This window comes from Aplidium turbinatum, chromosome 16 (genome assembly GCF_918807975.1).
Source record: "Aplidium turbinatum chromosome 16, kaAplTurb1.1, whole genome shotgun sequence".
Classification (NCBI taxonomy): Eukaryota; Metazoa; Chordata; class Ascidiacea; order Aplousobranchia; family Polyclinidae; genus Aplidium; species Aplidium turbinatum.
Genome location: NC_137487.1, coordinates 3280859 through 3302822, shown reverse-complemented (window position 1 = coordinate 3302822; position 21964 = coordinate 3280859). Strand labels below are relative to the sequence as shown.

The 21964-nt window shown below is 39.2% G+C and overlaps 1 protein-coding gene across 1 annotated transcript in view; it reads right to left on the bottom strand.

The window, feature by feature from the left end:
* The window catches only part of LOC145785679 (misshapen-like kinase 1), a 29158-nt gene extending 7549 nt beyond the window's left edge, over positions 1-21609 (bottom strand). Inside the window, exons 1-16 of the mRNA XM_082597368.1 lie at positions 21456-21609; positions 20772-20894; positions 19516-19641; positions 13711-13821; positions 13251-13472; positions 8509-8563; positions 7948-8035; positions 6947-7104; positions 5831-5960; positions 5271-5364; positions 3356-3442; positions 2989-3051; positions 2604-2702; positions 2320-2413; positions 1954-2044; positions 1626-1724 (exon numbers count right to left, since the gene is read on the bottom strand). Of these exons, the coding sequence (XP_082453494.1) occupies positions 1626-1724; positions 1954-2044; positions 2320-2413; positions 2604-2702; positions 2989-3051; positions 3356-3442; positions 5271-5364; positions 5831-5960; positions 6947-7104; positions 7948-8035; positions 8509-8563; positions 13251-13472; positions 13711-13821; positions 19516-19641; positions 20772-20894; positions 21456-21497 (1682 nt within the window). The 5' untranslated portion in view covers positions 21498-21609. The remainder of the gene's footprint in view (positions 1-1625; positions 1725-1953; positions 2045-2319; positions 2414-2603; positions 2703-2988; positions 3052-3355; positions 3443-5270; positions 5365-5830; positions 5961-6946; positions 7105-7947; positions 8036-8508; positions 8564-13250; positions 13473-13710; positions 13822-19515; positions 19642-20771; positions 20895-21455) is intronic.
* Positions 21610-21964: the final 355 nt, after the last annotated feature.

The window sequence follows — 21964 nt, the reverse complement described above, 5'->3', positions numbered from 1 at the left end:
CTTCCTTTAATTTCATTAAATTCATCAGTGAATCTTGTTTAGGACCGTAATCCACATAATGCAAAGCAGTCACAAATTTAAAACTGCTAGTTGTAGGCTACTTCAGCATTGACTCAGCTTCCGATCAAGCTCTTGCTAGTTCCAACTTGATGCATTTAAGAAACGTCTTTAGACTTTCAATTGCAAAAGGGTAATGTAAAGCATTGGGTTTGACCGCACCACGCCTTGATTATCTTCTCGAAGTCAATTTTCTTTGCAAGATGATAGGACAGCTTTCTTTAGATTTTTCAGAATTTTTCCTCTGACTGGGCTATAACTTTAAAGATGCCACAAGCTTACAGATAATCAATTACTCCAAAAATGATAAGACATTTGAACAACGCTGTCTGCAGGCAACATTATGAATTCCAACTAGATTTAGCCTAAGCAACAACAGCCATAAACAAAAAACTCAAATAAACAAAAAACTCACTACCTTTCAAAATCACATCATGAGAAGCATGACCAACAAAAGGCTACTTGACCACAAGAAAACAGAAGATCTTTTAACTATGACAAAATTACATCCAATTGCAGCAATAATAAAATCAAAAGTTTTAAAACTGTTCGGCCACACTAAAAGATCACAATTCGGAATCAGCAAAGTTTGCACAGAAGGAAAAGCAGAAGGAAAAAGAAAACGTGGCAGACAACCAAAACGATGGCAAGACAATATAGTTCATCCAATCATGGACCGGACTCAACTTGACGACACTGGGCGAGCTGGCTCAAAATCGCCACTCTTGGAAGCAAATAACTCATGTTGATGCGCAATCTGTTGCAGGCGGAGATGATGACTGATAATGATGATGATCCATAAACAAAAAATATACAGGATTTACTTTTTTTAATCGTGCTTGGACTGATACCTTTAACTTTCCCAGATAACTTATGTTGGATACAACATCCTATGCCTGGCCAACACAGATTTTGAAGTTAAGGTTCAGTTGTCAAGCAAAAATAGTTCCCGCTTAGCTAAAACAGCACCAGTTTTCAAGTTGAAACTATCAATACAATCGAAACCTTTCAGTGATACAGAAATCATTTCAGCTTCAGATTTTACGTCTTGAAGCTGTTCAACATCGCCTACCTTAACACGAAAATGATTTGTTCTTGATGAGAAGCATCGAGAGTGACATTTACAATGATTGAGAAATACTTGGAACTACGCACTTCATTTAAGAATTTGTTGATCATTTAGTTGGTACATTTTTACTTTAGTACTAAAAATGAGCCCCCCTCAAAAGTGCAAAAACAAAAAACTACTCGTTTTTCCTTTACAATGTTTTGCTAGGGGGGAAACTGGCCGACTTCCCCCCTCTCTCGGAGCCACTGGACATGGCAGTGCGTCTGCGCTGGGTGCTACAACTCCCACGGTACTATGTTCCACTGCACGTCACAACTCAGACACATCAAGTAGGTTAGCTTGAGTTAGATGGTAAGAACAATCGACACCAAGCAATATCAATCCATTGTTTATATCCGCTGGAAAGAAGTTATTTTACTGGATAAATATTTTAACAGATTGAAAAATAAAACATTTTATTTGGAGTTGCAACCGAGACCAATGCTTGTAGTCGACTCACGGGCGATTGCCGAGATCTTTGACGTTCACGAACGAATCATCGCTGTCACTGTCTGATGACGACGAGTAAGCTGTCGTTCGTTGACTAGTTGGTGATGCCCTGTCAGTACAAGCTTTTAAGTTTTGTTAAGGGGTTGAAGGAGATTTTGAAAAATATTGTTGGCCTACCCAGAGTAATAATAAATAAGTTGATTGAGAAAATGGCTACAGATGCAAGCATGTGTACTTGCGCAAACATATTAGCAGCAATGTCGTATAATGTTTTTCTTTAGCAACTATCTGGCAGAACAAAGCACATTTTACCAAATCATCACATCTAACCCGCTTACCCTGAAGGGGCGGCCATCGCTCGAAACTGGGAGGCCACAGAGTCAGGATTGACTTGTCCCTGGGCGTTCCGGTCCTCTCTGGGGCGACCCTCTGTAAGAGAAACACGGGTTGGTGAAAATGAGCAGGACAAGTAAAATAATGTGTCATAGATCTCTTCAATATGCGTGCTGATGATTTTGGTCATGCCAATACACGGTTTGCAATGAATTTGTAATGTGATAATGCAGTTCCATTGTGACTTCACAGGGCAGCACAGAAACCGCATGGCAAAGGTTTAAGAGCACGTTCCTATGCAAGATTTGTTTGTAAAATCCAAATAAGGAACAGCGATATTATGGAATCGAGCAAAAACGAACTGTACTCACTGTCCATCAGTCTTTCAGCTTGGGCAGCGGACGGGTGTTGAGCCCCATCGAGCTGTCGTCTGCTGGTAGGGGGACTGTGGCTGGGAGATCCATTCTGTCGTGAAAATAATGGTTGGATCAACGTCAGAGGATATAAAATCAATGTAAGTATTATTATAGAATGAAATAGGTACCCAGCCAGTAAATTAGTCGTTTTTACATTGATTTAACGTCTGGCAGACGTTGAATTGACGTAAAAAGCGACTGACTGCTGACTGGGCAACGTCCATTATATTATGACACACCGGTGACGAGCCAGGTCGGTTTTTCTTGCTTCTCTCCTGGATTTGCTTGGCCCACTGCGGTTGCTCACGTTGCTGTTGGGATCGTTCGCGGTTCAACTGCTGCAAAAAGAAGCAAACTACGATTAAAAGAAAAACTGTATGATCAGGATTTCAATCACATGGCCTTCGAATCTATTGCGATCTTGGAAATGCGAAAACCTGGCAACAACCTTGATTAGGGCAAGACTGGGTTGGGTTAAGCTCAGGTGAGTTAAGTTCTGGGTTGGGTTAAGTTCAGGTGTGGGGAAAGATTGTATGGCAGAACATTTTCGTTAAAAATAAAAGGAAAATCTTAAGAGTTGCGTGCGGCCTTCAATATTGTACGGCAGCAACACATATCAGCTACCTGCTCAGCTTGTCTTCTTGCTTCTTCAGCTGCAAATCTCTGCTGCGCAATACTTGCTGCCTCCTGGAAAGATGCAAGGAAGGAGGATTAATGATAAAACCACAAGGATGCAAAATAATTTTACATAGCGAGTAATCAATGACAAATGTTCCGAGATAGGTAAGATTGGAACGGAGAGTGAATGAAGACGAGAAACACATCACTTTGTCCTTGAAGTAACCAATAGAGCTGGATGAGGGTGCCATTAGCTGGTTTGACGTTCGATCATGCTCGTTAAATTTTAGAATGTCAAATATCACAAACAACACTTGATGAGGATCCAAGATTGATGGTCGACGTTGCATTACTTCAGCTGGACGATACAAACCTTCTTTTTTCGTTCCGCTTCCAACATCTTCCGTTGCTCCCTGGCTCGTTCCTCCTTCCTTGCAAGCTGCTGTCGGAGTTGTTCTCTCTGTTGGATTCAAACGCTTGGGTAACAAGACTTTGTCAAAATGAGGAAAATTCCATAGCTTGCCAAACTTAACCGCAAAATGAAAATATCGAATGAGTAATGAACATGGTGGAATTCAGTGGGAAGCATGACTGGGTTCGGTGGAATTCAGTGGGTAGCATGACTGGGTTCGGTGGAATTCAGTGGGTAGCATGACTGGGTTCGGTGGAATTCAGTGGGTAGCATGACTAGGTTCGGTGGAATTCAGTGGGTAGCATGACTGGGTTCGGTGGAATTCAGTGGGTAGCATGACTGGGTTCGGTGGAATTCAGTGGGTAGCATGACTGGGTTCGGTGGAATTCAGTGGGTAGCATGACTGGGTTCGGTGGAATTCAGTGGGTAGCATGACTGGGTTCGGTGGAATTCAGTGGGAAGCATGACTGGGTTCGGTGGAATTCAGTGGGTAGCATGACTGGGTTCGGTGGAATTCAGTGGGTAGCATGACTGGGTTCGGTGGAATTCAGTGGGTAGCATGACTGGGTTCGGTGGAATTCAGTGGGAAGCATGACTGGGTTCGGTGGAATTCAGTGGGTAGCATGACTGGGTTCGGTGGAATTCAGTGGGTAGCATGACTGGGTTCGGTGGAATTCAGTGGGTAGCATGACTGGGTTCGGTGGAATTCAGTGGGTAGCATGACTGGGTTCGGTGGAATTCAGTGGGTAGCATGACTGGGTTCGGTGGAATTCAGTGGGTAGCATGACTGGGTTCGGTGGAATTCAGTGGGTAGCATGACTGGGTTCGGTGGAATTCAGTGGGTAGCATGACTGGGTTCGGTGGAATTCAGTGGGTAGCATGACTGGGTTCGGTGGAATTCAGTGGGTAGCATGACTGGGTTCGGTGGAATTCAGTGGGTAGCATGACTGGGTTCGGTGGAATTCAGTGGGTAGCATGACTGGGTTCGGTGGAACTCAGTGGGTAGCATGACTGGGTTCGGTGGAATTCAGTGGGTAGCATGACTGGGTTCGGTGGAATTCAGTGGGTAGCATGACTGGGTTCGGTGGAATTCAGTGGGTAGCATGACTGGGTTCGGTGGAATTCAGTGGGTAGCATGACTGGGTTCGGTGGAATTCAGTGGGTAGCATGACTGGGTTCGGTGGAATTCAGTGGGTAGCATGACTGGGTTCGGTGGAATTCAGTGGGTAGCATGACTGGGTTCGGTGGAATTCAGTGGGTAGCATGACTGGGTTCGGTGGAATTCAGTGGGTAGCATGACTGGGTTCGGTGGAACTCAGTGGGTAGCATGACTGGGTTCGGTGGAATTCAGTGGGTAGCATGACTGGGTTCGGTGGAATTCAGTGGGTAGCATGACTGGGTTCGGTGGAATTCAGTGGGTAGCATGACTGGGTTCGGTGGAATTCAGTGGGTAGCATGACTGGGTTCGGTGGAACTCAGTGGGTAGCATGACTGGGTTCGGTGGAATTCAGTGGGTAGCATGACTGGGTTCGGTGGAATTCAGTGGGTAGCATGACTGGGTTCGGTGGAATTCAGTGGGTAGCATGACTGGGTTCGGTGGAATTCAGTGGGTAGCATGACTGGGTTCGGTGGAACTCAGTGGGTAGCATGACTGGGTTCGGTGGAATTCAGTGGGTAGCATGACTGGGTTCGGTGGAATTCAGTGGGTAGCATGACTGGGTTCGGTGGAATTCAGTGGGTAGCATGACTGGGTTCCAAAACGAAAGCAATCTTAGTGGTTGGAAAGTAATGAACATTACAGAAAAGTTTGAAAAAAGTGATGTCAGTTAAACATCGAATTAAAATGTGGAATCAATGTCATTATCTTCCATCTAACCTGAAGAGGATTGTTGCCATCCTCGTTCTTTCGTTTCTGCGCATCCACCGGATCTCTGGGCTTATTCTTCTCATCTTGCTCTTTTTTAGCGGACCTGGAGAGCGTAATAAAGTACAGATCAAGCGTGTAATTCGATTGCTTGAATCAACGAGTCTGCATCACTTTCACAGAGATTGTTTGCGGAGATAACGTTCTTTTCCAGTGGACCCAAACTAATAACTCCGCGCATCAAATCATACAATGAGATACATTCCTGGATAATACTCAACGCCCAGACAACAAAACGTCTGCAGACGTTGAATCAATGTAAAAATGACGGAATTTGCCGTTTGGGGCATGGCACTGTTTCTACATGCCACCATTACAGTACCATGGTAGGTGGTGAAGTTCAGGTTCTGCACAACCCAACCCGCGTACTCCTTCTGTTCATGAGTGGCAGAATGGTTGCTGTGATCATAATGACGCACTGGTCACGTGGTTGTTTAGGTGATGACAAATTTTAAAGTGATGTTTTTCTTCCAGGAGGTGGCGCAAGAGCGTACTATTCTTTGTTCTCTTACTGAAGTTTAAGGAAGTTTCTCCGCAGAGTTGATTCTCCTGGAGCAAGAGCGATAGAGCTTGGCTCTCCTTCTTCCGGGGGTTCTTCCGTCTCCTCCTCAGATCCGCTGTATTCATACTCCGTTTCACCAACTGCAAAGAAAGGCGGCAACCATTTGTAAGAAGTAAGAAATAAAATAAACAAAGTTGTCACACCTGGGAAAAAACTGATATGAGCAAAACATCGATGCATTGTTGAAATGCGAAATGAAATGTGCAGTAAGTTACCACATGGCTAGTCAAGCTTCAAAAATTTAGCAAAAAACAAGAACACAATGTCAGGAAAGCAAGGAAACTTGTAATGTCTTCAGCTGCTGGTGGCACAATGTTGGTAGCACTCACTTCGAAACTAGCTGTATTTGTTTGTAATGATTGGCATTGCAACCCGATGCTTGTGTGATGTGATTGGTAGTTACTAGCCAAGAAGAGTCAGGAGTACTTGAACAGATCACGCTAATTATTATGACAACAACGCTCAGTCAAAACTAGTGCATTATTTATAAGTGGGAAAGCAATGATTGAAAAGCATGTCTATGAAAAAGTAACATGTGAGGAAAACGAAATAATTTCCACTGGACAGTGGACATGAGTGATTTTTATAATAATCTTTGATGTAAAATAATTTATTCTGTTCCATTTTCTGTTTGTCCACAACGTCTTTGAGAAAAAAATCAAGTATGCGATGCACCAGCCCGCTAATGAATGGGAAAAGGTGGCGAAACCGTGTGAAGTTCAAACTGTGATTTAACAATTCTTTTGTTGTCACAAATCAAAATACTTAAGCAGACCAAGCAACGTATTCCAACTCCCACCACTGGAAGTGGCAACAAGTTGGTATCCGGTTGAAAAAGCAAATTTGTCCATTTAAAAAAAAAGGAGAAGAGACCGGACGTCAAATCATAGCAATGAAATCCAGCGTAAGCTTGGTTCAACTTCAAAATTTTATAGTCACAATTATTAGATCATCAATCATCATAAAACAAATTAGAATTCTAAGTGATTGATGTGGACGTAACTCCGTGCGAAAAGAGGCTGCACACACAAAACCATGTTCTCTGAAATCAAATCTAACAACTCACTCTTCTTTCGCTTTGTCCTATCAATGTGATCTTTGAGCTGGATTTTCACTTGTCTCTCTGTCGGTTGCTCCTTGATGAAAGGATGCTTGAGGAGGTTGTCGGTGTTGGGACGACGGTGATAATTCTTGACCAAAGTCTGATCTACGAAACTCTGAAACCTGGAAAGCAAGCAACAATCACTCTATTCCATGCAAAAGACGTTACTTTCTGTTGAAACAATGCTGATTAACGGTGTGCTGGAGTAGAGTGGCGAATTGAGTCGCCTGCTGCGTTTCAATATTGATTTTATTGTGTTGGACTTTAGACGAAAAGCAGCTGGGCATATAATTAATGTGATGCAATGAAATGGATCATTTTGTGTTTTCAATGTAATTTTATTCACTGGGGTTCAGATCAATTTTGATCAAAAACTTCATCTTTAATTTCATGATCCTAAAACCTTGCAATTTGTGGACAGCTTGCTTACGAAGAGAAATAATCTTGATGATAATATCAGCCAAATAAAAAGTGATGGAAGCAAACCCACATCACCTTTCATCCTCTATCATACCGATGAGTCATCTCCATTAAGAACTGTTGAGTGTTGAAGGTGCTGCCTACCCAAAGACAGGTCACGCACGAATTTAGTTAATTACATTTCCTGAGCATTGCTATTCGTACAAGCGAATTATGCAATTTCTAAAAGCCGGATGTATTATGAAAAATTAACCGGTTATCATGCGTGCACTTATTTGGCGAAACCATGGTTTAAAATTTACAATCCTTATATGGTAATGGTGTCGTTAACTCCAATGCCGGGTCCTCGGTACCAGGCATGCTTGCCAACATAATCCGTCCGTTTTATATTGATTTAAAGTCTGCCCACGTTGATTCAATTCAAAAAGGACAACGTCAATGTCAGCTGGGATGTACAAGTTGCAACAAACGTTCAAACACGTCACAAACATTCAAATACGTCACAAAGACGCTTAGACCAGTTTCAAAATCACAAGAAAACATACTGCAATGTCCATTTCTTTTCTCTTAACTTTGGAGGGGCGTTTCTTGGAATAAGGAAGAGAGCCCGCATGGGATGCATGTCACATAGAGCTGAAACAGAAAATATTAACTTTGTAGCAATTCAACGTTTTATTTCGACTGTGCGACGTGAAATAACCGTTTATCCTATCTTCAGGCAAGGTTCGGGCGTACCCAATACCCATCTACTAGATACATGAGAGAGCAGGACATTACATTTTCACACTGTGCACAGTACAGACCTCGTGTCGGTTCACCAACATTCACTCTCATGTCGGGAAAATAGTTTTTTATGTAGCTTTACAAAGCTCTCAACATAACATGAGATACCATCAAATTGAATTAAAAAACTTAGAACAGCTATTGCAAAATCTTCATAGTTTATTGATAAACAAAGCTTCACAAAGTACATTGAAAGTAAGAGCAATAACACATGGATGCTGCCCTATTGTCCATATTATAATCAGATTACGAATAGGGGATTGCAAAGCTTTGACACATCAACAAAACTAAGTGTAAAGAATTAAAACGCCTAGCCAGCTTACGTGGAGAGCCTTCGCCCATTTCAAGTGCTGTGATTCCTAGGGACCAGATGTCGCTCTGAAAAAAACAAATATTGTTCACGCTAATATCTCAACATCTGTAATTGGTTTCTTCTACAAGGATATGAGCAAGATTGTTTTTATGGTTGTGCATTTCTATGGCAACATGAAGCCGATAAGTTTGTAAATAATTCGCTGCCATTGGCAATATTGCAAAGCGGTGGTATCATCACAACCTTCACAGCAAAGCGAATGTGTTAGTACAGAAATCACGGCAAATAGCAAAAAGTTTGGACGTATTCATACAATAACGTTCTCGTAGAAACAACTTAAGAAGAATGTTTTCGAGAACTCTTGAAGACACAGATGCAAGACATAAAAATGCGCGTGGACGAAAGAAACAAACAAACGGATTTTGATTGCTCGGTATCAAATTTAACCACAAAACTAAATTTACCCACAAAACTATTTATTTCTTTTATTCCTATGTCGAACTTTCAAGACCAGGATGACAACAGCGGATAAGCTTGTAATGACTTAGCATGTCTAGCGGACCTGGAGAGCGTAAGAAAGTATAAATCAAGCGTGTAATTCGTTTGCTTGAATCAACGAGTCTGCATCACTTTCACAGAGATTGTTTGCGGAGATAACGTTCTTTTCCAGTGGACCCAAACTAATAACTCCGCGCATCAAATCATACAATGAGATACATTCCTGGATAATATACAACGAGAAAAGCATGTCTACAAATTCTACATTCCAGCGAAAACGGTTGTATAGTTAGTTTGGTCTTTATTACAAAGCAACCCATACATTACACACTCACTAATAAATGCCGCCATGCTTCACTCAACTCAACAAGGCTTATTTTATAGACCATCAGCTTAAATAACAATGCATGCAGCCAATCCAAATCATGGCTATTGACCAGATTGACTCCAATGTTAACATCTCTTATATTTTGAACAAGTGAGAAACGTAAAGTAAAAATTATAACGAAGAAAACACGCCTCCTAACGAAGATCGTTTTTTCAGTTTAATTTAAGTTTTCTAACTGGAGACAACCACATCAGATGCTCACCAGTCAAGTGACAAACTCCCAAATTTGATCTAATTGTGTTTTGACCAAGCTCTATGTTGCATTAATGTAAAGACAATTCACTACTTGGTGAAACGAGATCTTAAAGTAAACGAGCCTTCAATAGCAGCCGGCTTCATGAAACCCCTTGAGTATGGATGGATTCCAAACCGGTTACAAAAGCTTCCCATTTCAACGCAGTGAGACGTTGTTAGAATAGTATTCTTATTCAAATGGGAAACCATAGCGGGTAGTAAGCTTTATTTAGTGACGCAAAAATAACGAAAAACACCATTGGTGGTCTCCAATTTATCTACAGACCAACCCGTCACGAATAATCGAGCTCAAAGGACAAAGCAAGCAAAACAACAAACTGAACAGTTGGAAACCTTTTCAGAACAACACCCCAGATGGCACGGTATTGTGGTGTGTTGGTGTCCAGGAAGCTTAACATTGCATCATGGCAATGTGTGAAGAATTCAAATCCTTGTGGTTCAAAGAAACGTTGTGGTTACTGATAGCGTTTATACGCCCCGACAGCTCAGTTGGTTAGCGCGTCACTTCTGGAACGAAGATAACTATAAGATCAAGCAGCGCTGGTTCGACTCTCGGGGTGTGCGCTTGAGCAACGCACGTTAAGGACTGCTATCCATTCAGCGGCATCTAATGGATGGAATAATTTCCCAGCAACAAGACTTCAACAATCGGAAACTTCACTCTGTCAATCTCGGTCACCGGGCCTGCGTCAGTGATTCAAAGCCTCTACAAGTATGCGAAACTGCCAGGATTAAGCTCTGCAAGAAGCTTTCCCAGTCCGAGGATAAAGATTCAATCAATCAATCATTTTAAAATGCCTAGCTGTGTTTATTTTATGTTTGAGGTCAGATGACTACGAATACTTGTGAATATTTCACGAATTAAATTAACAGTCTATTGCTTGTCGATACGCAGACTTCGTTATCAAATTTGTACCTTTCACAAACTTATCAAACAGATCAAAAGAAGATATAAAGTGATGTAAAATAATCACTTGTTGATTAATTCTTACACCAGACATACAAGGTGCTGATTGGAGTGGGTGTACAAAAGTTAACGTGGGCAGGCCAAATGTATTGTTCAGGCAAGTGGCCAGCTGGCGAAGCTCAGCTTTCGTTCACATTATACTGATGCGTTTCGACGTGAAAACGATGACAAAGAGACAACGATCGAATGAACGCGAGCTTGCGGTTGGGGAGAAAAGGAGAATGATGTCAGACTTACACTGAAAGTCGATCAACTTCTCGGAAAAATGACGCAACCCAAACCATGAGCACGTGTATGCCGGCGCTTCCTCGTTTATTTGGCTTGTGAGGAAAGATAAACATATACGGTAATCATTTGTTAACATATCGAATACCAACCAGGTTGTTTTGAAAACTAAAACCCATTAAATTTAATATCTGGTGGCAGCAAGCATTGCTTATTGAATGCAACACACAACGCCTGATGCCAACTCGTTAACTTAAAACAACTTTTCAATGAAACGGCTGAAGATGTTAAATTAGTGTAAAATAAAATAACTTTGCTTTCTTAGTTTCTGTTCTAAAACGAAGAGCTTTGAAAAATTTTTTGGACATGCAGTAGACTATTTTTAATTATGCCGAACAAACTTGCACTGCGCTGCAGTTTCGCAGGTGCAATATCTCCAAACAAATCTGTTATTTTTATCTATTGACTCAATGTCTGCGGACGTTGCATCACTGGCATGAAAAGGCCGATTGTCGGCTGGGATGTCCTCACTCGTCATAGATCTAGCACCTCCACATGAAACTTCGTGAGGCAATTCATTTACGTCAGTGAATGCTGGGCAAATGAGGTTACGATAACTGCAAGTCCACAAAACACTCAGCAGGGTGGCTAAGTCACGAAAATAAGGAGTATTGGTAAATCAACAGCATGCAACAAGAACTGGATTAGATTTGAAATCACGTAATTCCAAACTAATATTTTTGCACTTTTACAGCGCGAAGGCAATGTAAGACATATTGTTACTGTTAAAAGTTGGGCCATCATGTCATTAACATTTTGCCATGGCAAAACCAAAGAGACACTTCGTTGGTGAAATAATTCAAAAACAGATTATCTTGCAATGAATCAACAGGCTGATAATCGCATTGCTTGCTATGCACAGCGCAACAGTTTGACAGCTCTAGACCATGGTGCCAAATCGTGAGACAAAAATGCCAGCCACAAATGGGAGGGGCTGTGCGGGTGAGATGGTTTTAGTTTCGAAGGTCGATTCCTTGCAGCTTGAAGGATCTCTCCCGCCACGCAGACTACTACCCAGACAGCAAATCTGTCATTGTTACATTTTACATCGTAAAAATGACGGATTTTGTTGTTTGGGTACTCTTTGCATGGTATCGCAGTTGTTAGTGTGTAGTCACTAGTCAGCATACACCAATCACACAATAACAGTCAATAACTTTTCCAAGCTGCCAGTGACAATAAACATAATGTCAATGTTTATTCATAACTTTTACAAGTACTTGTCGAAACGTTTGAGCTGCTGACAAAACAAACACTGAACAACTGAGAAGTCTGTCACTAGATAACAATGTTTTCACTAAGTTCAACGCATGTTGACAGTAATATCACGTAAGGTACAGGTCATGTCGGACAGCCTTTCGCCGCCAAAGTTAACCATTAATGACGTCACGACTTAAAGGAAGCTATGATTCGCCTGTTTGTTATAACATGAAGTGTTGGATGTTGTTAACGCCAAAGAACTCCGCTGTAAAAATTCACTGTAGCTACCGAACCAACAAGAGTTGTTCATTGCAGTTGCCTGAAGTCACGAAGTCACCAGAATAGAAGACATATTAACTGTCCGTAAAAGGTCCATAAAAGATCAAGTGGAATTTTCCATGGGAGCAGCAAGGCGCTTCTACAGTTGGCTCATGAAAAATTGTTGCAGTTATCATCAAAAATTTAAATGTAAAAAGACCTCACATTCATTTAAGAATGCTTGCAGCCTTTTCGGATCTTCATCTGCAGTATTTCGTTCACAATCCGGCAAAGCACAAAGACGGTCAAATTAAGCTTTGCGTAATGGTTTCGTGTCGATGATAATAGAGAAAGTGTATGATGTGAAAGCCGACCAAGCCGCAATCTCTGATGAAAATTAACCAAACCAAGCCTTCTTCATGTTACAAGTGTAGATCAAACGACCTATTTTAGCTTGATGCTGCACAATCAAGCAAAAACAGGTTGTTTGCTACTTGTAAAATAAACAAAAATCATGCTGCTTGAAGCGAAACTCAATCTATTGCAAACCTTCTTGGTCCTGGCCGAACATATACCAACTTATCATGGCACATCAGTCAATTACAAGAACGTGATTGGAATATTCGTGACACGTTTCCGATCATAACAAACATGCAGCCATTGGTGAGACTATTATTTCTATAGCGTCCAAACCATTGTTTCAACAATTACATGATCACTGAGATATATAAATGTTAAGTTCACACTTGTGAAATGGACTTCACATTTACAAATTTTCCTCCAACGTTCACAACCTGAGCTGTAAATATGCACATGACTAGATACATGAAAGGTATGTAGAAAGTTCGGTTTTCATTGGAATAAGGTTTCCTTAATGAAATGGTGCAATTGTAAAACATACCCGATAATCGTATGTGGCAGCAGCATTTTGTTCACAGGCGATAACCTCCGGAGCCATCCAGTATGGAGTCCCAATGAATGTGTTCCGCCTTCCTATGGTTTTATCAAGCTGGGCACTGACACCAAAGTCGACCAACTTTACATCTGCATTTTCTGTCAGCAGGACATTCTGTCCTTTAATGTCTCGATGGATTACTTTGTGCTTGTGTAGATGTTGTAAGCCCTTGAAATATAAAGGAAAAGTTTTGAAAAATCCTACACTGATCAATAAGCTTTGAGAAAACAAGAATTACAGATCATTTCAGTAACTTTCAAAGTGTTTTGTCACTAATCATTTAATGCAGAGCACATGGAGACCGAATAATATTGGTCTGGTTCAGCAAACGGCCCCTTCAAACGGGACCCAGTCAAATAGGGTTTGACCATCTGAATGTTCACAAATCGAGCTACACAGTACACACCTTTAGTATTTCACGACAAATGTAAGCAATCCAATCTTCTTTCAATGAGTTGCCTTTTGTTGCTTTGACAAGGTCTGTGACCGATCCAGCACCGCAGAATTCCATGACAAGCTGAAAGTATATTTGTCATCAGCAATCTTGTACTAGTGTAAGTGGTTGAAATCCGACTGGTGGTTAAGACGTCCACAATGCAATAATAACATAACCATAAAATATAAATACTTCCACTACGCAGTGTTTAAAATAAAATTTGGCCAAGCACTGACTGCAGGATTGGGTAGGCAGCGTTAGTTTCGAACGTCAGAGAAATATGGTTAAAAGGAAGAGATGTAGCGATATATCGATAACGGCCATTTTCGAAGTATCGGGATTGGTATCGGCTAAATTTGGCCGATACTAAAAATGTAAAAAACGCATTTACTGCGAATCTTTCAGTCAGCAAAGATACAACTTTTTGAAGTAGTAATTAACGTCACATTGAAATCGGTGTAATAACGTAACATCAGCTCAACATTTTATCGATCAATCAATCAACAAATTTGATCGTCACAGGCGGTTTGGTAAAAAGGTGAGTCCCATGCTTGATCCAAGCATGGGGGGATGAGAACTTGAGAAGATAAGGTTCTCATTTCTAAGCCTTCGGCACTGACGAGAGTAGGGTGGCCAGTTCCTTTCTCTCGGCCGCCTTTCCTTCAGCAACTACGCCCACCCAATTTATTACATCCTGGGTAGAGGTGAGCGGTGTTTTTCAACAACCAACTCAAACCGGGAGTCGAACCAGGATTGCATGATTGAAAGCGAACGTCTTATCTGCTGCGCTATCTCACCGCCACGCGGTTTGGTCCTTACAAAATAAACACGTTTTGATTTTGAAGTTCAATAGAACTACGCATTCATTACTCTATATGTGACAAGTCGATATCACCTTTAAGGTTTACTTCAGCTCCGGAGATCAGTAAAAATAAAGTTGCCATGTTGAGGCGCAAAAAGACTATCTACTGATTGGTTTAATGAGGATTCGTGGTCCGTTTTTTCGTGGTCCGTTATTTTTTTGAAACATTGTGAATGTGATAAGGATGGTAGACATTATGACATGTCTTTTCAATCCAAACTAAGTTTAAAATTTATTCTTTTGTTCACACTCGTCAATCGTCATCTACCTTCAAAACAGAATTACTAAGAACAAATTTGTAGAGTAGCATTTCAATGCAACATTTCCTAATCAGCATTCATGAATTTGTATTCACCACATACCAGTGTTCAATATCTTTTCAAATATTAAACTTCTAAATTTCAAAAGTTTTTTGCAGACCAACAGTTTGTTACATTGACGCACACCTTGTGATGCAACAAACATAGCGAAGGGCGATTATTATCAGCGTAATAAACCACAAAAAATGTGACGCAAATAGGCAACATGACAAGATAAAGGTGTTTTTTGACTTGTCAGAAACAAGTGGTGATTACTGTGAGAGTTCATATCCTACTTACGCTGCCGTGATATTCTTTGAGCTTGATGAGTTCATTACAGCCAAAAGGTTAAAATTAAATCACAAACTGATAGAACCAGCCCACTGAAAACCACCAAATATTTTTTTTATATAAGAAATATTAAGTTTCGTGTCATTCGAGTCTTGTGTCAAGGGGATCGCGTCATTCGTGCTCGCGTCACTTTCGGACCGCGACATTAGCCTGTGCTTCACATTTTTTTCTGCCTGGGTAGCCGTATTCAGCCTGGCACAAGCTTCAGTCAAATGACAAGCGTCTTTAGGTCAAACACTGCTTGTCGAAAAGTTTTTGCACATGACTACAGAAAGGACTTGGTTTAAATTTTATACTGTACTCAATTATGATAAGTTATTTGGAGAGTTTGCGCAGGCCCTTTATTAATATTTCAGAAACCCCATTATGATGTCTGTTTCGTCTCTTTATATCCCAGTCCCCATTCATGGTGGCCTTTTATTACTAGACACTACTATTAAACAACAATGCAATTTAAATTGGATTGACTAAATCTTTAAAAAGGGATAATGAAAGAATATCTTTACAAATAAATTATGACAAGTCAATGCTTTTATAATAGTTTTATGCAAATATGTTCATTGTTCAAACTTAGCATTCGATCTAACTCCTACCACGTCACAAAACTGCTTATTTTTGTAACACTAAAGTATTGGTCATCAAAATATTGTATCGCACATCTCTATTAACCCTTTGCTTTTCAACGTTTTTTTGGAAGTTAACTGCTCAAGGGGGGGCCGTTTTTGGATCAAATTCAATCAGCTGTTACGTGTTATCCGCTGATGCTATTTCGACAGAAGTTGCACTGGTGTGAAAGCAAATCATTTGTCTATAAGTTTGAAAAGTCATTATTTTAAAATTTTATATGTTAAACTTGATATTTCAATTTTTGCAAAGGTACCCAAAAACGACAATTTTGATTTAACTTGCCACTATTTAATTACTGTGCTAATCCGATTTCATGCAAACTTCTGAATAACAAAGAGCTCGATCGAACGCACGAAGTGTGTGTGCGGTGTGCCGAATCATTGCATTGATTAGAATTTACGACTTGCGAGCAAATCTCATTGTAAGCTACTCACTGATTCTAAAATAGTTACAATCAGAGTAACATTGTTACACCAATTTGAAAAAAAATCAAAACTGCGTTTGTTGTCTTACATTTTTATCCTAAACTAATGCATTCCGAAACTCATGGCTAGCTTCTAGTTTTATGGAACTAAATTTTTCATAAGTAACAGCTTAGCCTGCTTGAATAGCTATTTACATCTTCGTTTGTGTATTTTAGGTCTACAATTGAGTTCGTAGTATGAATATTTTTAGTAGAGAGAAGATAATTGAACATGTTGTTGAAATTATCTGAAATTTCTAAGTCCAAATTAGGTGCTTTTGAAATTGTGGATTTGTGTCAAGTCGCATCACAAATATCATGCAGGCCACATCATAAGTCATTTCGCTTACGGGTGTTTATAAACATGACTCATAAATTACATCCACAAAAAATACAGCATTTACATCAACAAAGCTAAGTTGGAAGCTCACTTTTTATTGAAGATTGTGTCAATCAATTTGAAAATACATTTTTAGTCCGCCAGCGTCGTAATAATGCAACAGCGAATTGAGGAACATGCGTAAACAAAGGAAATGTGAAATAACCCACAGTCAGCAAATCTACATAAATTTAACGTTTACAAATGTTGAATCAATGTAAAAGGACTGGATTGCTGACTGGGTCCTTATTGTTTGAAGCACTAAAAATACGCGTAAAAGCGACAACATCAGCAAGGCAGTGATTATGTTTCTGGCCAAAAAAAAATAACTTTTGACTTCAAAGATAAAAATGATTAAGTTATAACAAAGCTTCAAAGTTTGTCGTAAAAAATTTTACAGAGATACAATAAACATAATCATTTTGTGCCAGATTGTGAGAAGATTTCCTAGATTCTTTCCAATCATTTGCAGGATTGCAAATTATTTTCCATAACTTTATATTGCTAAAAAATGGCTTCTTTGTTGAAACAACGTGGCTACAATTTTATAAAAAATTCTTAGGCCTACTACATTGAAGTAATGAAATTTTTTTTGTGATTTTGCTGATGACGTTTTACAATATCCGAGAAGTAAAAAATAATAATGATGAATTATTTTACAAAACCGTGGTTTGCAAGTGCTTCACAAAAAATTGTTGGGGGAAAATTTACTATTAGACGTAAAACGTTTGTAAAAGAAAATTGTCGGTTTACGTATTTATAATGTTTATTGCGCTGTTATCGAATTATAAACTGCCTGTAGGCTATTGTCTACCTTTGTAGTTGCCGGCCAGCTTAGAGCAGCATGCAAACTAAGCGTTTATGGTATTTGCATCGTGTTATGATTCTCGAAAATTTCCCACAAGGTCTTTATTTTTATCGTGATATTTTGTGCCTCTTCTGTCCTAAACTTGAAGTTATTGTGCAGCACAATCCACATCGGTTTTTAGACTCAGTCTTCATTGAAAATCTTTTGTGTGGTGCATCATTTCAAGTAGTGTCTTCCCCTAAACTGTTACACAAATCGCCCAGAACCAGGTTGATTATTATGTATCTTACAGCAGTTGAGAGCCCATTATTGTATGTGTGGAATTATTACTGTAGATGTCTGACTAAATTCATGCCAAAGTCGAGCAAATTCTGCTTTCGGGATCCTTGCCGTTATTTACGGTATTTTTTGTTGATAAGTTTAGGCAGCATTTTTCCAAGATAAATGAAGACATCGGTATTGTTCGTCACTTAGATTTAGTTTTCTCAGCATTGTTTATTCATTCTTTGATCCACTAGTTTGTCCCACTTTTGGTATAATCGGATCGTTTATAAATGGCGGGTCTTCACAATAGCCGGCCTCTTATACATTGGCGCAACGTATTCAGATGTTGAATCAATGATGAAGAAAGCTGATTTGTTGTTTGTCTTATGTGACGCCTAACTTTATGCCTCGTCTACAGTACAAAATATTTTGTAATGTACATTGTGTACATTGTACATTTTGTTTGTAGGCCTACATTACAAAATATTTTGTAATGTAGATGAGGCATTATCATCTTTATTTTGCGCTCTTTGGAACAAAATACAGTGCACTGTGAAACAAAAATACAGGACATAACAACAAGTAGGCGACATAAAGCATTGAAGGGACGCTATCGAGTTAGCTGATACGTGTAAATGGAGCCTATTTCATAATTTTGAGTGTATCTCACAATTACTGTTTGCAAAAACGCTATTTCTCCGGCTTCTCCCAAAAGCATTTGCAGTGATACATTTCCTCAATTGCAAGTTTTGTCAATGAGAGCATTTCCATAGAACGTTTATTTCGAAACCAGGTTTTCGTGTCTTTATCCAAGAGAAGATTTCTTATTGTAACGTTTTTTATTCGTCAATGAATATTATCTGCTTGAAACAACTGTTTTGAATAGTTTGTGGCCTCCATAGCCTACTATTTTGATCGTGGATTGTTATTCTTCTTTGTAGAGCTGATAACGCAAAAAACGTTTGCTATTATTGTTTCTAATTAACAGCTTTACGATCACTGGCTTTTCTTTGTAGCATAAGAAATAACGCGCTTTGTATTATTGAGGTCAAACCAAACAAAGGAAAGCAAGAGGATGCTTCTCTCTGCTCGCGCATATCGATGCACGAAGCAATTATGAGCTTATGGCTTGTTATCGCAATGTAATCCATTTCACGCTTTGCTGGAAGTGAGCTAGAAATAGCAAAAATTCACCAAAATCTTGAATTTACAAGAAAACGGCACAACTTTTAGCATTAAATTTAATATCATCAGATCCGCCTGGCAATTTTAGGAAAAGTCAAGAAAAACCAAGTGCATGGCGTTAATGTGCTTCAAATAATTAAAGGAAATATGAGGGGGGGGCCAAATCTGGCCTCCCTTTGAGGAGCAAAGTGTTAAAAGGCGACGTCAAGCACAAGATAAATGAATAACATTCCAGACAGCAAATCAACCGTTTGAATCAATGTAAAAAAAAAAAAGTCGATTTGCTGTTTGGGATAGAGGTCAAAATGCAGAAACCAAAGTCATGGTTCAATTTCAATTTTCAAAGTAACCTCATTGATAAGTTGCAGCACTGAATAATAAATAATTTACTCTGTTTAATAGCTTTATCTTAGTTTCCAAAACACTTTCTAAACCATGGATTTAATTGTTTCTAAATTTTTAAACTTCAGATTTCAATCAGTGATAGATCTTTCTTTTATCAAATAAAAATACTACTTGGGACGATCATAGACTAACCCAGAGTTGATCATCATGTCCGGAGGGTGTCTTTTTAATAAAAGCACCGTAGTAAGTGGCGATGTTGCGATGATCTGAGTATTGTTTCAACATGTTGATCTCCAACTTAATCTCTTCCTCTTCTTCCTACAAGTTTTGCACAATAAGGTTTAAATAAAAAACAAACTATTTTGCTACAAGAATTCTTTAACTCACAAAACAAGGCCAAAATAGTCAAATAAAAACAACCTGCTCTTACTGAGTGGTCAAAAGGTGAAAATAAAGTTTTGTAATTTCACAAGATGCCAAGGCAGAGAAACTATAGTAGAGAAACCGCCTAACTCGACACCTAAAGGGGAATCGAAGAAGCCGTCGAAATAAGCAAAACATGAATTTTCCACCACAATAAGGCGAACCCCGTGTATTTTTGCGTACCGTATTACTGCAGTAGACGCTATCCATTTGCGCAAGATAGATCGAGTTTGGGATGAGAATACGTTGCTATTATAGAACGAACAGACATCGCAGAACATCGCGTCTGGAAACCGGAAAATGATTGTATGAGTTTTCATTAATGAACGGATTGTTCCTTGTTACTGAAGACAATAGCTGCTTGGATAAGAATTAAGAACGACGCCAGACAGGTGATAAGTGTGAGAAACTCATCAGAAAGTTGTCTTGTTTTTTATTTCTTCACTTTTATACCTAGTTGCTTGTAACAATATCGTACTTTTCTTGCAAAGTTAAGAATTTTAGTTTGATAGATCTTCCTGACATTGTCCAAAATTGTAACTCGCAGCAACCGTATTTGTGCAATAAACGTAAACTTTTTTTTTTTTTGTTACAAATAAGCAAATTGAAACTTGCAATTGTACAACTTGGAAAAGTTGAAAAAAGATCAAACTGTGAAACGTGGTGCTTAGCTGCAAATCTATTCACAGCATGACGTTCAGTTGGAAGTTGAAATTTTGCATTCAAGCATAGCATTCAGTTTGACACATCGAAATTGTCGACTAACACGAAATATTCTTTTTGTGGGGACCGTGAAAAAGATGTCCAATTAGATTAGAGGGAACATCAAGATATATGAGGTGTCAAATTAGCCAACCCAAAGCTATGTACAAAACAAATGGCGTTTTGTTTGGACCAGAAAAAAAGCGTCGAGTTAGCCGTCGTCGACTTGACGGTTTCTACTGTACACGCAAAGCATCCATGCACAATAATGTTTTCAGAACTAGTTGAATGATAACATCAATATAGCCACAAAACCAAAATACCTCAGTGACATCCATAACTTTGATGGCAGCAAGTTGTCCTGTCCTGACATGCCTGCCTTTATAGACTTGTCCGTATGTGCCATTACCAACCACCTCCACCAATTCAAAAATTCCTGCTGGTTCCTGGAAATTTCAAATACTGATATAAAAAATTGGGTTAAACAAAAGCCGTTTTACCTGACAGTTTTCTATTTAACAAGGTAGCCATTGCAGCAGTGGAATACGACAATACTGCAGCCACATCACCACATGGGCAATAAATTTCCATGCAGTGACCTGGAAGTTAATTAAGACCTTAATTTTTAACACGGAGAAAAGACATGTTTTACTTTTTAATACAGTTCAGTTTATTTTTTTTTCTGCTGGTGAATAAACAGTGCAAACTCGACCTTAATTGAACCATCAAACAACCAATATTATAGACAAAAAACAAAATTTATTATCTTGCACAGGTTAAAAACAGCATGCATTATATTGTTCAATAGGCTACCAGTATATTACAAAGCAGTACGGTAACTGTCTTATTGTGCACTTTCATGAAAAACAAATCTAACAGGCTATCAATTTTTTTGCCACTGAAAACATTCAAAATAGCCTATTGATCGCTCCACACTGAAAGGTTTTCCACATCATAACCGGCCACAAATAAAATGTCATGTAGGTCTGTCACACAAAACCACTTACTCTCAATGCAGCCAAATCAAAGTCCTCTAATCCACCAGACATGGTGCTTTTTTATCTAAACAACTGCAGTCTAGTTAAGTATTTAACATTACATGGAACACAATGCACTTGTAAAAGCGCTTTAGGAACTATGATAAATTCACCAGGAATAATTTCAAACCTATTGCAACGAAAAAGAAAATCTAGATAAATAGACTATTTTAAACTATTCTATTTGAATAAGCACCTTCTGAATCAGGGTTGGAAAAAATCATGATTTTTTTAAAAAAATCAAAAAAATCGGATTTTTTTGATTTAAATCGGATTTTTTTGATTTAAATCAGATTTTTTTGATTTTTTTTAGATAAAAAAGCGTCGAGTCTACTTGGGGGAAGAGATCATTTTAGTAAGATAGCAGAATCATTTTTAACCCCTTGATTGATTGAAAGGCTTTGCTTTGCAAGTGTTTAATCATTTTTATTATCATATTGTAGGCTAGCCTGTCTATTGCACATATTTTTAAGTAGGTG